Source organism: Pantherophis guttatus, chromosome 5, assembly GCF_059756535.1.
Source record: "Pantherophis guttatus breed Tessera chromosome 5, ASM5975653v1, whole genome shotgun sequence".
NCBI classification, from domain to species: Eukaryota; Metazoa; Chordata; class Lepidosauria; order Squamata; family Colubridae; genus Pantherophis; species Pantherophis guttatus.
Window position 1 is genome coordinate 39547351 of NC_142067.1, and position 14367 is coordinate 39561717.

Here is a 14367-nt window from a genome sequence, read left to right on the forward strand (position 1 = left end):
AGCAGCCACCACAAGAAAGAATTGGCAAAACAGCTGTTCAAATTGGATCTGTCTGAGAAGGAGACTCAGCAGAAGCACCTCACTGAGGACTACGAGCATAGGCTTTCCAAGCAGAGGGAAGACCTGCAGGAGTGCAAGGCCAGGTACCGGTGCCTGGAGGCTCAGCAGGCTGAGATGGTCACCCAGTTCCAGGCCATGAGGCAGTTCCACTGGACAAGGCCCTCCAGCTCTTCACCACCAGCGGTGCTTCCCTCCAACCTTTGCCCAAAGTCCTGCACCAGGAGGCTGAAGCAGACCCTGAGTCAGAATTTCTGCCCCTCTCTGACCCACACAAAAGGACCCCGAAGGGGGAGACTCTCTGCAGCGACCCAAACATTCATTGCACGTATCTGGCCTAGGGGCCATAGTTTGAGGACCTCTGATTTAATGCAATATAAAAAATGCAAATAATTTTTCTGTGGACCACCAAAATTTTCTCACAGACCACCAGAGGTCCATGGACCACCAATTGGTGACCACTGCTCTAGCTAACATATTGTTTCTAAATGTACTAAAATTATGTTTATGGTTTGCAGAATTAAACATTTGATCATAACAATAGTAGAGTTTCACCAGGTTTTATTTTTGTTTGCATTCAATATATATTTTGTTGTCTATTTTTGGAATTCTGATTGTTGAATGCAAAAAAAAAGAAGAAGAAGAAGGATTATTTTTGTTGTTGCTGCAGGGTGATCTAGGATATGCATTTTTTCAGTTCTACAGCCAAAAATGATGAAGGAGACAAGGCTATATTAAAATAGCTATTTAACTTAACTATTTGAAAATCTGTATGATAAAGTTGAAGAATGAATTTTATATTTGTGTAATAGCTGCTCTATGCTCATTTCAGCCCACTTCTATGTGCAGAAAGTCATAAGCAGCCAAGCAATGAGCATACAGTTCAGTGTTTTTGGCTTATAGCATGCTACGCCTCATTTGCCAGACTTAGAACACTGACGACATAATGCCAGCAAAAAGCAGAATCAGTTTAAAGAATAATCTGAAGCCTAATGGAGTGATGGTGATTACAGTCCTAACAGGTAGGAAGGAAAGGTCTGACCAGGAAAGTAAGGCTGCAGCATAGGTGCATACTGAGTCTTGGCCAGACCTCGGTAGCCAAATAGCACTGAGCAGTATCAGGCAGTATCAGGAATGGACGGTATGCATTTGAACACAACAAAGTCCAAGAAGCAAGCAAACATGACAGCTGATTTCATTAATTCTTATAGTCTTCTGACTTGCTTATCACTAAAATGGTGACCTAATTTTGTCTTCTAGTACTAGAGATATAAGGAATATCTTCTAAATATTTTTGGTGTTGATAGCTGATGTACAGAATTTCCTTATACTCCTTTTATCTTTGCCTTATGTGCTTTGAAATAGTTATAAGAGTCCCCTGGTATCCTTTAGCATACCAATTTTATCTTGAAACCTGGTGATTTTAGAGATTTTTTGAAAAACTTTGTTACTGTTTCTATCTTTAATATCTTTGCTGATGACATTGTAGTGTTGTTTCTTGACTCTTATTACAGTGAACTGAAGTTCTTTGATGTCATCCTGACAGCTTCGTTTGTATTGGCTTTGTCTTCTCTTTCCTTCTTGGCAATTTGTACCATGTGTTTGCTTTTTTCATTTCTTGTTTTTTGGCAATCTTTTTTCACATTCTTCCTTCACAATTTTTTTGATTATATTTCAGAGTTCCTATTGTTCCCTATCAATTCAAGACTTTAAAATAATTCCTGGTATTGAACTTGAAAATGATGATCATATGCTCACGATCATGTTGTAGAAAGTGGTTGACTCTTCTTCCATTTTAGCTTAATTTGGAACTTGCAGATGTGCCGTTTGTGATCTGTTTCACTGTCAGCCACTGGCCATCTCTGCTGTTCAACTTATTTATTCAACTTTTTTATATCAATAATTCAGTCAATTTGATTTCAATATGCTTCATCTGATGGTGCTAATGTATATTAGTGTTATTGTGGTTGCTTGAAGGATGGTTAGTACTGAAGAAATAGTGGAATGGCTGAACCTGTTTCCGAGAGTATTCAGTCCAATTATATTTTCCTTCTTACCATTTCCAACTTTAACTTGTTTTTCCATGTAGTGTTCTTGATAAAATACAGGATTGGCTACCTTTGCCTTCTCCCACACAATCTTATTGTTACTAAAATTATCATTAACCTCCAGCATCTGTGTTGCTGCTGCCTGATATAGGCACCTCTTCTTTATCTAGTATGACCATTACATTTTGGGCAACCTTTTGGAGAATATACAGTCTTGGTGTACTCTATGTACTTTCCTTGTCCGTCTCAAGAACACCTCACACCCTTTGCATTGTTGGTCATTATTGCAGATTTATCTGTATTTTGGCTATAAACTATATCTGAGTATCAAACCACAATATATTTCTAACTACATAATATTGTGTACTGTAGAAATATAAAAATATAGAAGCAGGATGTGGAAGGAAAGCTTAACTCTTTTTCTTTATTTCTGATTCAAAACAGTCCCCTAAGTGTTTGTTCATTTATGAGTAAGCATAAAGACCGAAGAGATGAAATGACTCCATTTATTGTCTTGGATCCTGATCTAGACAAAAAAGAAGGAAGTCATATATTGCTAAAACAAAAATAATGAGGAAAAGGGCGAATAAATCTTTTTGGTAAAGGAATAAAAGACAAACTCCAGCTTTAGGTTAGGAAAATGTCTATGGAGATTCTCAGTCATCCAAATAATGGTTGTCCCAAAGGTGCTTTTTTCAAGAGGCAACTGGACTTTCTGGTTTTTCTTTGAAGACATTTCGCTTCTTATCCAAGAAGCTTCTTCAGCTCTGACTGGATGGTGGGGAATGGAAGGATTTGTATTCCTTGCAGACAGCTGGTCATTTGCATTCTTTTAGAGCAGAGGTCTTCAAACTTGGCAGCTTTAAGACTTGTGGACTTCAACTCCCAGAATTCTCCAGCCAGCATAGCTTAAAGCTGCCAAGTTTGAAGACCTCTGTTTTAGAGAGTCATTGAGGCCACTTGGACATTTATTTGTATAGTCATGGTCACCTGCATAGTGAAAAAAGGGTGTGGAACTGTTGAAAGGACTGTGCTGTAGACAGGAAATAGATTATATCGTATCCTCCCCCTCTGTGGAGAGAAGTCTGTTCAATTTTGACATAGATGGTTTTGTTGACCCCTCTTTCAAACCAGCAGTTGTCTCTGTCCAAAGTGTGAACTTTGCTGTCTTCAAAAGAGTACCTTTTGTCTTTAAAATGCAGAGGGGCTGCCGAATCTTGTCCTGATGGGTTTGTTCTCCTATATTGTGCCATGCGTTTATGAAATTTAGGTTAGGAACAGCTTAAGGGGATGGAGGGGAAAGTCAAACAACCAAAGTCCCTCTTTATAGGGGGAGGGGCAGTTATTTTATTTTTTTTGTTATCTAAATATTTTCAAGCTATTACTAGTGTGACCCAGGATAGATTTGTTAAACAAGATAAAGGCCTGTATATATACAATCAGATCAAATTTTGTTCCTTCAATGGTATGAATGCATCAAGTTGAAAGTATGAAGTGAAGTATATTATATACAAAAGAAGGATAATGCTTAGGCAAGGAGGCACAGCAATTTATCATCCATTTATGTGTTTCTAAATTTACATAAAGCTACCATTACTTTTTGTCACTGAGCCTAAGTAAACTTTGGAATATATAAATGAATTATATTTTAGTTGATTTTTCTTCCTGGGCCTTTTTTTTCTTTTCATTTCTGTTAATCACTGCAAAATTACATCTCATGAAGATGAAGGAACCTGTTTCTTTCCTGATTATAATGAGAGGCAGGTGTTGGCTGTCTCTGAGGAACAAACATGCAGTTCAGCTTGAAAGTAATGGAAGCAGAAGCCAGAGGAAGCAAAACGTGTTATTAAACTTCCTGGCAAAGTATTTTACATTTCCTCTTCACCACCCCAACCCCCAAGTGGAAGTAAACATCAGCTGAAAGTACACTCTGCAACTGAGGGTTTCTAAAGTAATCAATAGGCAGTCATTTTAGATGAGTTTCTTCATTTAAAAAAAAAAGCATAAGACTGATTAATAGGGCTTTCCCTGATATTTGGCAATAGTTACAAGTTGTCTCATAAACTGCTGCCATGTTTGATAACACTGTAATATTTGTAAAGAATCACGTTTTGTTCATTCCTTCATTTGTCCAATCATAATTCCAGTTGAGAAGAATTTCATAGTATAAAAAGACCTGTACCATATGCCTATTAATATTAAGTAGAGAGAAACCATACAACTTATTATCCCTTTATTTGCTACAGTTAATGTAATCATTCATTAATATTAAAGGTTTGTTTGCTTTTTTACAACCATAAAATGGCACCTTTCCCATTTCCCTAATTTCTTGTTGCTTTCTCTAAATACTTTTGGCACTAAAATTATGATATGGCTGTTATACACAAATATATTCTATTGGGTTCACTGGGGATTACTACATTTTGATAAGTGTTGCTGCACATAGTGGTAAATGAAATAGGATAGTTTTTGGCATCTATAACAAAAAGTAGTGTGACAATCCCTATGCTGCCAATGATGTCACCATGTAGCTACAATTCGAATGCTATTAAATGTGAAATATTTATACTCTGTGACTTTTAAAGCTATCAGCTGATCAACTAAACATAAACATTCCATAGACAAACATAGACAAACACAAAAGTACCAGTAACCTAAGAAACTGCCTTTTAATGAGTCAGATGATTGATTTCAGAAAGTGCCATATTATCTACTCTTAGCTGGAAGTAAATGTCTACTTAATAAAATTTATCCTTGAGCCTTCTAAAAGAAATGGCTAAAGGTTATATAGCAAAGGGAACCTAGACTCCCTTCTCTCCATTATTCACGCACTAATTTTATCCTTCCTAATATGATTGGTGCAGAAATGTATGTGTCAGAAAAGATGGACTGCTGGTATGATATGAGCAAGAACTGCTATAGTGTGTCGTTATACCTGCATACTGTGCACATACAATTACAGTGAATTAATATTTCAGATCTTCCTAAGGACTTTCATAACTGTATATCTCTACATTTTCTGTAGTTTATCCTGCCATCTTGTAATTGTCTAGATATTTGCAGCTCAGAAATGATAGCGTTATAATATTCCTTTTAATCACCTCATAGTTTTTGATACCAAATTCTTTGACAATCAAAGAGATAACTGGGAAATGCTTGGTGAAGCTTCACCAACACACTCAAGAAAGACAATAACTAAGTCTCACAATACTCTTAATGAACTTGATCAATGAAAGCTAGGCTAAAAAGGAATCAACTGACCATGTCAACTGATCTCCAGCATGTTAGATTCAGTCTAAAACAGATTCGGTCTTACATAGGATTGAATAAATCCCACCAAATCGGCAACAGCCACAAATTTTCAATTTAAGGGGAAATACAGTACTCTGGCTCATAAAGATTGATTTTGGCTTTGAAAACTCAAAATAGTGTAGAGTTTTAATTAATAAAAAGAATATATTTAATTTCAAAGTAAATGCCTTATATTTTTCTAGAAATAAAAAAATCTTTTATGATTTCCGTCTTTGTGGAGAAGACAGCAGTGCAACTTCATCACAACCAGCCATAATTGGCAGGGGGGGAAATTGAGTAGAAGTCTATGGACAAAAGGTTAAATTGAACAAAGAATCAAAACAGTCAGGGGTGAGGTCTTCAATTAAGATTGATGGTCCAGAGTCCAAATTCTCTAAAAATATACTTTAATTAATGAAATTTCAAAGGCCACCTGACATTCCATGCCTTTCATCTTTTGGTTTTAAACCAGGCAATCTTTCTCTTCTAAAAAAGATACATTTCAGTATTCTTGACCAAAGTAATTTCTGACGTATGAATTATAGAAAAATATCATGAACTTCAGTATTTGATTAAACACATATCTGTGTTATAGGACAGATTTATCTTTACTGGTACATTACTAGTATAGGCCGTTTACTGCTACTTACATGAACAAATGAGAGAAAGTAGGGGAACAACCAATCCCATCTTAAGCCAGACATCTTTGCACTGCAATCCAGATCTGAATTGATGAGGCTTCAGAAGCAGCCAGGAACAATGTGACAAACAAGCAGTTTAGACTGCAGTGTAAATTACCCTTAATGTGGAACTTTGTTTCCTTGTCTCCTCTTTCATGTTCTTGGTCAAGACATAGGCATATAATATTGAATAGCAGGTTTTAAATCTGTGCGTTCCAGCATTTTCCTACATTGATCATCATCTTTTGTGTTGCAATAACACTGGAATGTGAATCTCACAAGAGTATGCTGTTATATGCTTTCATTCATTCATTTATTCGATTTATACTGCCTACTGAGGTCTCTTGGTGATTTACAATAAAACATAAAATCAAAATTAATACAATCATCTTGCCTTGATTGTATTAATTTTGATTTTATGATAAGGCAAGAGGATTACAGAATAAAGGCATTTGCAGACGATCTAGTTGTTACCCTAACACAGCCAATGGAATCAATAATCCTGATGAAGGACATTATACAAGACTATGGTAAAGTTTCAGGTTTTAGACTGAATCATAAAAAGACTAAGATGATAGTTAAAAACATGACACAAGATCGTAAACATGAGCTTGAAAGGAGGGCAGATTTTGAGATTGTACCAAGGGTAAAATATCTAGGAGTCCAGGTTGCAGAATCAAATACGAAATTGTTTCAAAATAATTATGAGGTGTTGTGGCGAGAGGTGCAGAAAGATATGGAGACTTGGAAAAAACTGCAACTGTCTCTACTTGGAAGAATAGCAGCAGTTAAGATGAACATTTTGCCAAGATTTCTTTTTTTGTTTCAAATGATTCCGGTGCTTAAAAGTGATAAACAACTGAAAGTGTGGCAAACTGGAGTGAATAAGTTTGTCTGGAACGAGAAAAAGCCGAGAGTGAAATTGAAAATTATGCAAGATGTTCCAGAAAGGGGAGGTCTTAAACTTCCAAACCTACAGCTATATTATGATGCAGCAGCTTTGACTCTAACAAGTGATTGGTTTGGAAGGAAAAAGACTGGAATATTGAACGTAGAAAGTTTTGATCTTGAATTTGGATGGCATGCCTACTTATTTTATGATAACAAAGTCGACAAAGTATTTAAAAGCCATATACTTAGAGACTCTTTGATGAGAGTTTGGAAGAAGCACCGATTCAAATGGGATTATAAAATACCGCTATGGCTGGATCTTGGTCATACTTTGTGGAATACAAATATAATGTCACTCGGGGGGTTTTTATACAAAGAGGTTCTTTTTACAGATGCGGGCAGATGGCAGCTGAAGACACTACAGACACTGTTGGCTGAAGGGATTAACTTAACCTGGCTACAATATAATCAATTGCAATTGAGATGGAAAGAGGACCAAAAAACTGGTATTATGTTGCATGAGGAAGAATTGGTTAGACATATAAAAGAGAAAGGTCCAATGCATATTAAAAGGCTTTATAATGTTTTGTTAGAAAGGGATTCAGAAACCGAATTAGTTAAAGATTGTATGATTAAGTGGGCTCAAAATTTTGAAGAACCAGTGATGTTGGAAACATGGGAAAAAATTTGGGTTCAGAACGTTAAATTTACACAGTCGCAGAATTTGAGGGAAAATTTCTATAAAATGTTTTATAGATGGCACTTAGACCCCAAAAAGTTGTCATGTATGTACCCTAATGTTCAGCCAAAATGTTGGAGATGTGAATGTTTGGATGCTACATATTATCATGTTTGGTGGACCTGTAGGAAAGTTAAGGCTTTTTGGATAAAAATTTGGTGGGTCATGCAGAATGTTTTGAAGAAAAAAATTCAATTCTCTCCACAATTGTTTTTATTGGGTATAGTTAAGGGCTTTACATTGGGTGAAACAAAATTGATATTGTATATGATAACAGCAGCAAGATTGTTGATAGGTAAATACTGGAAAAACGAAGCTTTGCCCACTATTGAGGAATGGACTTTGAAGATGGCCAGTTTTGCAGAAATGGCGAAGATTTCAGCATACTTAAAATATTGTTCACAAGAGACTTATGAATGGGAATGGAAAAAGTGGATAGAATATGTTCAGAACAAATATCAAACTAGGAAGTATCAAATAGCTTTTATTTGAAAATAATGTACTAGAAATATTTTAATGTAATGAAGATAAAAAGAAAAATTATAAGGGGGAGGGAGGGGTTCAAGTTTTATACAAGTTTTATATTAAGGGTTTTTTTTTACCTGATATGAGTATATTGTGTGGAAGTCTGGGGGGAGGGGAGGGTTAGGGAGGGTTAGGGAGGTTGGGAAGTTTGGGGTGGGTGGTGGGGGGGGGGGAAAGGGTGAAAATGTAATTGTAAAACTTTTGCAATAAAAAAAATTAATACAATCATGTTAAAATTAAAATAAGTAATTAAAATTGTTAAAAGGATTTTTTTTTATGAATAAAGAGATTAAGCCATTTAACTTAGTGAATGAGTTGCAAAGAATTGTGGCAGATAAAGAGAAAAAGCTCAATACTTTTCATAATGAGGTGAGCATATGGCATTGTAGCCTGCTAAGATGATTTCAGTGATCAGGGGTATGGGTTCATGTAGAAAGATATATTCTTCCACTTAGCTAGCACATTTTTTTCTTTTTTGCTAAAACAAACTAGAAACAGGTTCAATGCTATCTTTTTACTACAGCATAATGTGGTTTCATTGATAAATTTGGCATTAATTGAGATATTTATGTTAAATACAAAAGTCATATAAAGTGTACTATGGTAATCATATCTAAAAGTTACCAGCATGTGGCCCACAGTATTAAGGTCATTTTGTTGCTGGAAAAGACACAGCTGGTAATGGGTATTCATGACTCTTGCAACCAGAGACAGTTGATTCCAGAAACTGCCCCATGTGAACATCTGTTCTTTCTAGGAGAGTGAAGCCCAATTCAGAAAAGCAATGTCTATTACTTCTCTGGAATACACCCACTCACAGTGAACACCTCTGACATGTCTGGATTCAGTGACAATTTACTATCCCTCTTTCAACTTACTGCTAAATATAAATCAGGCAATCAGGGAAATTAAGTATGTCTAATAACCTGCCACCTAGAAGTTACAAACCAAATTGGGTAAAGATCTATAAGTGATGGAATTTACTGGTCCAAACAACCTGTCTATATCTTTGGAAATCACAAATCACAAATTGATTCAGTCTAACAAAATGAGTCACCAAATCCTTCTATAATTAACAGAGAGTTAATTATAGAAGGATTTGGTGACTCATTTTTTTGGTGACTAACAGTGGTGGTATCCAGATTAAATCAAATGGGAGAAATTTTATTTGCAAAAAATAAAAAACAAAAAAGTTATTAAAAGCATAATAACAAGCAAAATTTTGTAATCAAACTCTGGGAGGTAGAAGAGGAGAATTAAATCCTACATAGTAAGAAGATCATGAACTAGTAGTTTCCTCCTGTAATATATACAATGTGGGAGAAAAACCTACTTTTCTGCTGAAATTATCACTGACAATGTCTCCAAATAAATGTTATGCAGTGTCTTATTAGATTTTAATTTTTACCAGTGTTTCCAAAATTCCAAATGTACAACTAGCCAGAATATTTGGAATCCCTGAGTCCCTGTGACTCAGGGATTCCAAGTAATATTATTCCATTTAGTAATAACTAAATCCAAGTAAGACTTGCATAATTATGGCTTTCTGTATTTTTCAATCAAACTCAAAGATTACTTTCATATTTTACTATCTGTGACTTTTCAATATGTATAAAACTGTATACCATTTTTCATTAGCAGACCTCCTTTGAAGTTTGCAGAATCTATGAACTTGTCTGATTATGACTCTTCCAGCCTACAGTAGAACCTCTGGTCACAAATGCTTTTTGACCATGACCAAATTGGGTTCCAACCAAAAAATTCACAACATTTTTGAATCTGATCACGAACACATACTCGGGTGGTGATCAAGCACGGTCACGGCCAATTTCCCCTTCCACGCCATAAAATCCTGATCTGCTGAACAAACTTGTCTGCCATTTCACATGTTAAAGTTACCCTTTAATCTCGTTCTCGCTGGCTTCTCACTTGTTTTGTAAGATTAACTTTCTCCCCGGCCAGGCAGCCTCTCTCTCCCTGTCCTACCTCCCCGGGAGAGTCGCTTGACGCTGCAGAAGCCTCAATCGCAGCTTTTTTGTTACTGTTGCTTTGCATGCATGGTGAGGGCTGGGAACAGAGCCAAGCAAGCTCTGTAGTTGGGAATCCCAGCAGCTTTGGAAGCTATGATTTCCACCCCACCTCCCCTCCTCTCAGTCCCAAGGATTCTTGTCTGCCATTCCACGTTAAAGTTACCCTTTAATCTCGTTCTCGCTGGCAGTTGAAGTGGCACCATGGCAACCTCCAGGAGCTGCAGAGAGCAGCAGCTCCGGGAGCAGGAGCCGGCAGCCTCAGCAGGCCGGCGACAGAAAGGCCATGGTACTCAGCTTCAGAGTGTAGAAAGAGAGTGTGTTGGGCCACTTCTTCTCACTGGGGCTTCCTTGCAGAGAGGAAGGCAAGAGGAGTGTTGCCCAGCCAGCCCAGCCTAAACCCACCTGCTCTCCTGTCCAGGTTGTGGGAGAGCCAGGCCCCTAAAATGGCCGAAAGGAAAGCAGGAGGAGCTATTAGTGTTATTAAAGGATTTTACATTTTACTATTACACTGTGAGTTCTATGGCATAATTAACTATTTTTGTGCTTAAAAGTCTTTAAAAAACGATATTTATATACAGTTCCTAGGGGTCTGGAACGGATTGATCGTATTTACATACAATACAATGGGGAAATTAGGTTCGGGTCATGACCAAATTGGGTTGCGACCATAGTTATGGAACAAATTATGGTCGTGACCAGAGCTTCTACTGTATGACAGTATGGTGGAACAATAAGAAGATTTCCTAGTTTTTCATAATATCCAAATATTGATCCAAGTATGGTCCAAGTATTGTTTAGAAATTGATATGTTAAACCAAATTGAAAATGTAGTTAACAATCCCCAAGTATAAACATTATTTTGCTCACTGAAAATATTCTGACTTTACCTGTTTAACAGACTTATCTATAAGGAAAAAAGAGCGTGGTAAACATCGGAGAGGTTTTAATGAATGGCATCTACAATAGTGAATTCATACATTGCATCTTATGAAAATGTATTGGCTCGCTTTAACCTAATAAAATCTGCGAGCAATGCTAGCATGATTGGTAAACCATGCCTAGCATTATGTGGTTTTTCATTTTTACTTATCTTAATAAATTTTACAGGAAAAAATAGAAAAAAACAGAAAATGGAAAATGAAATAAATGAAAAACTACAAAAAATACAGTTAACCAAGCTGATAACAACAAAAGATGTTTCTTCAAATCTCACATTTTCTTCAATTAAAATGTGGCACCAGAATGAAACTTAATCCTTGGAGTAATATCTGTTTGGCTGGCATGAGCTGATTATCCAACTGACTGTAAATTAATAATTAAGCTATTTAATATTATCAAATCTTATTAATATTATCCAATATTATCTCTATTGGAAACAGTTTCTTTTCAGCAACCAAAATCACTGCCTATAATTAATGACAGTTTTTATCTTTTATAAGGACCCTTCCCGGCCATTGGGTTCCAGTCTCTTTGTCCAAGATTCCTGAGGGAAGGATTCTTAAATAACATTGCAGCTCCACATCCTTTGTCAGGGGGAGGATCTTTACCCTCCAGGATTTTTTCCGGTAGGTATTCCATGTAAATTTTCGAAGCACCTATTGTTAAGGTATTTGGGATCAGAAGAAGGTGGACAAATATACTTTTTTTGTGGACATTTTGTATGTCACTTTTGTTATAGATTAGACAAATATACTCTAGGTTCTACATCAGATTGAGTAAAAAAGTGCATAAAATCCAAATTAGCATTAGAAAAAAGAGAAGCAATTTTTTCTTTGTTTTAAACAAATTAATATAATACAGTTAAAAAAAAGTAACTGGCTAGACAGCTAGGGGCCCATCTACATCTATTGTGATGTAGGAGTTTGATGTCACAAGTGATAATGCTTGAAGATTTTGCATTGGTCTGTGTAATATGGCTATATAAATGTAGTACAAATAGTACTTGACCTACAACCATATATTTAGTGACCATTTGAAGTTACAACGGCACTGGCAAAAGTGATTTATGACTTTCACACTTATGATCGTTGTGACCACATGATCAAAATTTGGGCAACTGGCATGTACTTATAACAGTTGCATCTCCCAGGGTCATGTGGTTGCCATTTGTAACCTTCCAAGCCAGCTTCAGACAAATAAAGTCAATGGGAGAAGTCCCAAATCACTTAAAGACCTCATGAACACTTAACAAGTACAGTGATTCACTTAACAACTGTGGTAAAAAAAAGGTAGTAAAATGGGACAAAACTCAAGTAACAATTGTCTTTTGGGCTTGATTGTGGTTGTAATTCAAGGATTGCCTATATGTTCAGCTCCTTCTAAAAATGAAATGCTAGAACTGCTCAGCACTTTGGATTCATTAAAAAAGATATTTCTGAGCACCCAATGGCACAAACACTACCTCTGTCAGCATACCTTTAAAGCATCTGTGTCTTCTTCTGCAATGATCCTATGAAATGTTATCTATAGCTATTGGGTTTATTTACTATTTTAATAAATAGAGTCCTTCAAATCATTATATACAGTATTAATGTATGTGAAAAGGGTATTGTGTTGCTTTATAACAGAAAAGAATTAAAAAGGAAGTCAGATTTCCAAATATATCCAGGAGCATTTTAATTTTCTTTAGTATATGTGGATTCAGTGGTGGGTTGCCCACGGTTTGGACCGGTTCGCAAGAACTGGTAGTAAAACCAGTGGGAGGCCCCGCCCACTGCCATCAGTGATCTGTGCATGTGCAGAAGCTTCTGTTCCAAACCGGTAGTAAAGGTAAGTAGAACACATCCCTGTGTGGATTGCATCTATATAGTGTAAACTAGCATTTATGTTTAAAATGAATTAAGAAATGAAAAATTAACATCTATCATAATAGATCAATGTTTCTTTCCGAAATTCAAGTGGAGTACAATAGTAAAATATAACAATTTTCTTGAAAAAGTCTGTTTATTCACTCTAGTCTCACCTTCCATTTAAAAATAATATCATTAACTCTTTCCTGGCAGCTGTATTTCATAATTACATTTCAAAATAATATGTTAAATTAATAAATGTTCATCACCAAATAAAAAAAATATTTGTAGTTTCAAATGATAATGCAAGTTTTTTTAAACTTTTTAAACTTTTAAAAAAAAATCTTATCTCATGTTGATTAAGTGTCTTGGCAACACTTTTTAGAAGTGTTTGTCATTGCCTTCTTTCTAGATCTAATTGAGAAGGACTGTCCAGATTCTTTTTTTTTTTAATTGAAATTTATTATAATGCAATACAGTACAATCAGTCAGACATTGTTATTTTTCTACACAGGTTAGATTGATTCTTCTTTTACTTTTCATCATAATATAACATATGCATATGTAATTTACATATGCATCTTAAGATTTATATTAACTTTTATCTATTCTTTATTCTATTTCAATCCACCTGTACCAATCATCCCACACCGTATAATATTCTGAGTCTTCTTTCTCATTTAATTCTAATGTTAATTTGTTCATTTCGGCACAATCTAGAACCTTCTGAATATGTTCCTCTGGTGCTGTGTCCTTTCCTTTCCAATACTGGATGTAAGCTATTCTTGCTGCAGCGAGTATATGTATGATTAGATATCTTTTTTTTTTTCCTGATATTTTGTCTTTAGTATTCCCAGGAGAAATGTTTCAGGTATCAATTCGATTTTTTCATTGGTTGATTCTTGTAGCCAATTTTGAGTTTTTCTCCAATACCTCATCACTTCGGGACAGGCCCACCACATGTGAAAGAAGGTACCTTGGTGACATCCACGCTTCCAACATTTGGGGCTTACATTTGGATAGATTCTTGCTAATCTCGCGGGCGCTAGGTGCCATCTGTATAGCATTTTATATTGGTTTTCTTTGTATGTTGCCACTTTTGTTAATTTATAGTTTAGTGGTCTTGCAGAAAGTGATATTTCATTCTGGTGTCATCTAAAAATGCCATGCATGTATACAAAGCCATCATGCTAATCTCTTTGGGCTATTATTCTGCAGAAAGTAAGAATAGAATACAAAATATCAGAGTGTAAAAAGGAAATAGTTAAATCTGGTTTATGTCACAAGTTTCATTACAGAATACCTGTTCATGCATGT

General features: G+C 35.8%; 1 protein-coding gene across 2 annotated transcripts in view; it reads left to right on the forward strand.

Moving 5' to 3' along the window:
• Positions 1–14367, forward strand: part of EPHA6 (EPH receptor A6) — a 429275-nt gene that overhangs the window by 329746 nt on the left and 85162 nt on the right. For both annotated transcript variants that reach the window (XM_034413652.3, XM_034413664.3), the window contains one exon: positions 11701–11826. In XM_034413652.3, the coding sequence (XP_034269543.1) occupies positions 11701–11826 (126 nt within the window). The remainder of the gene's footprint in view (positions 1–11700; positions 11827–14367) is intronic.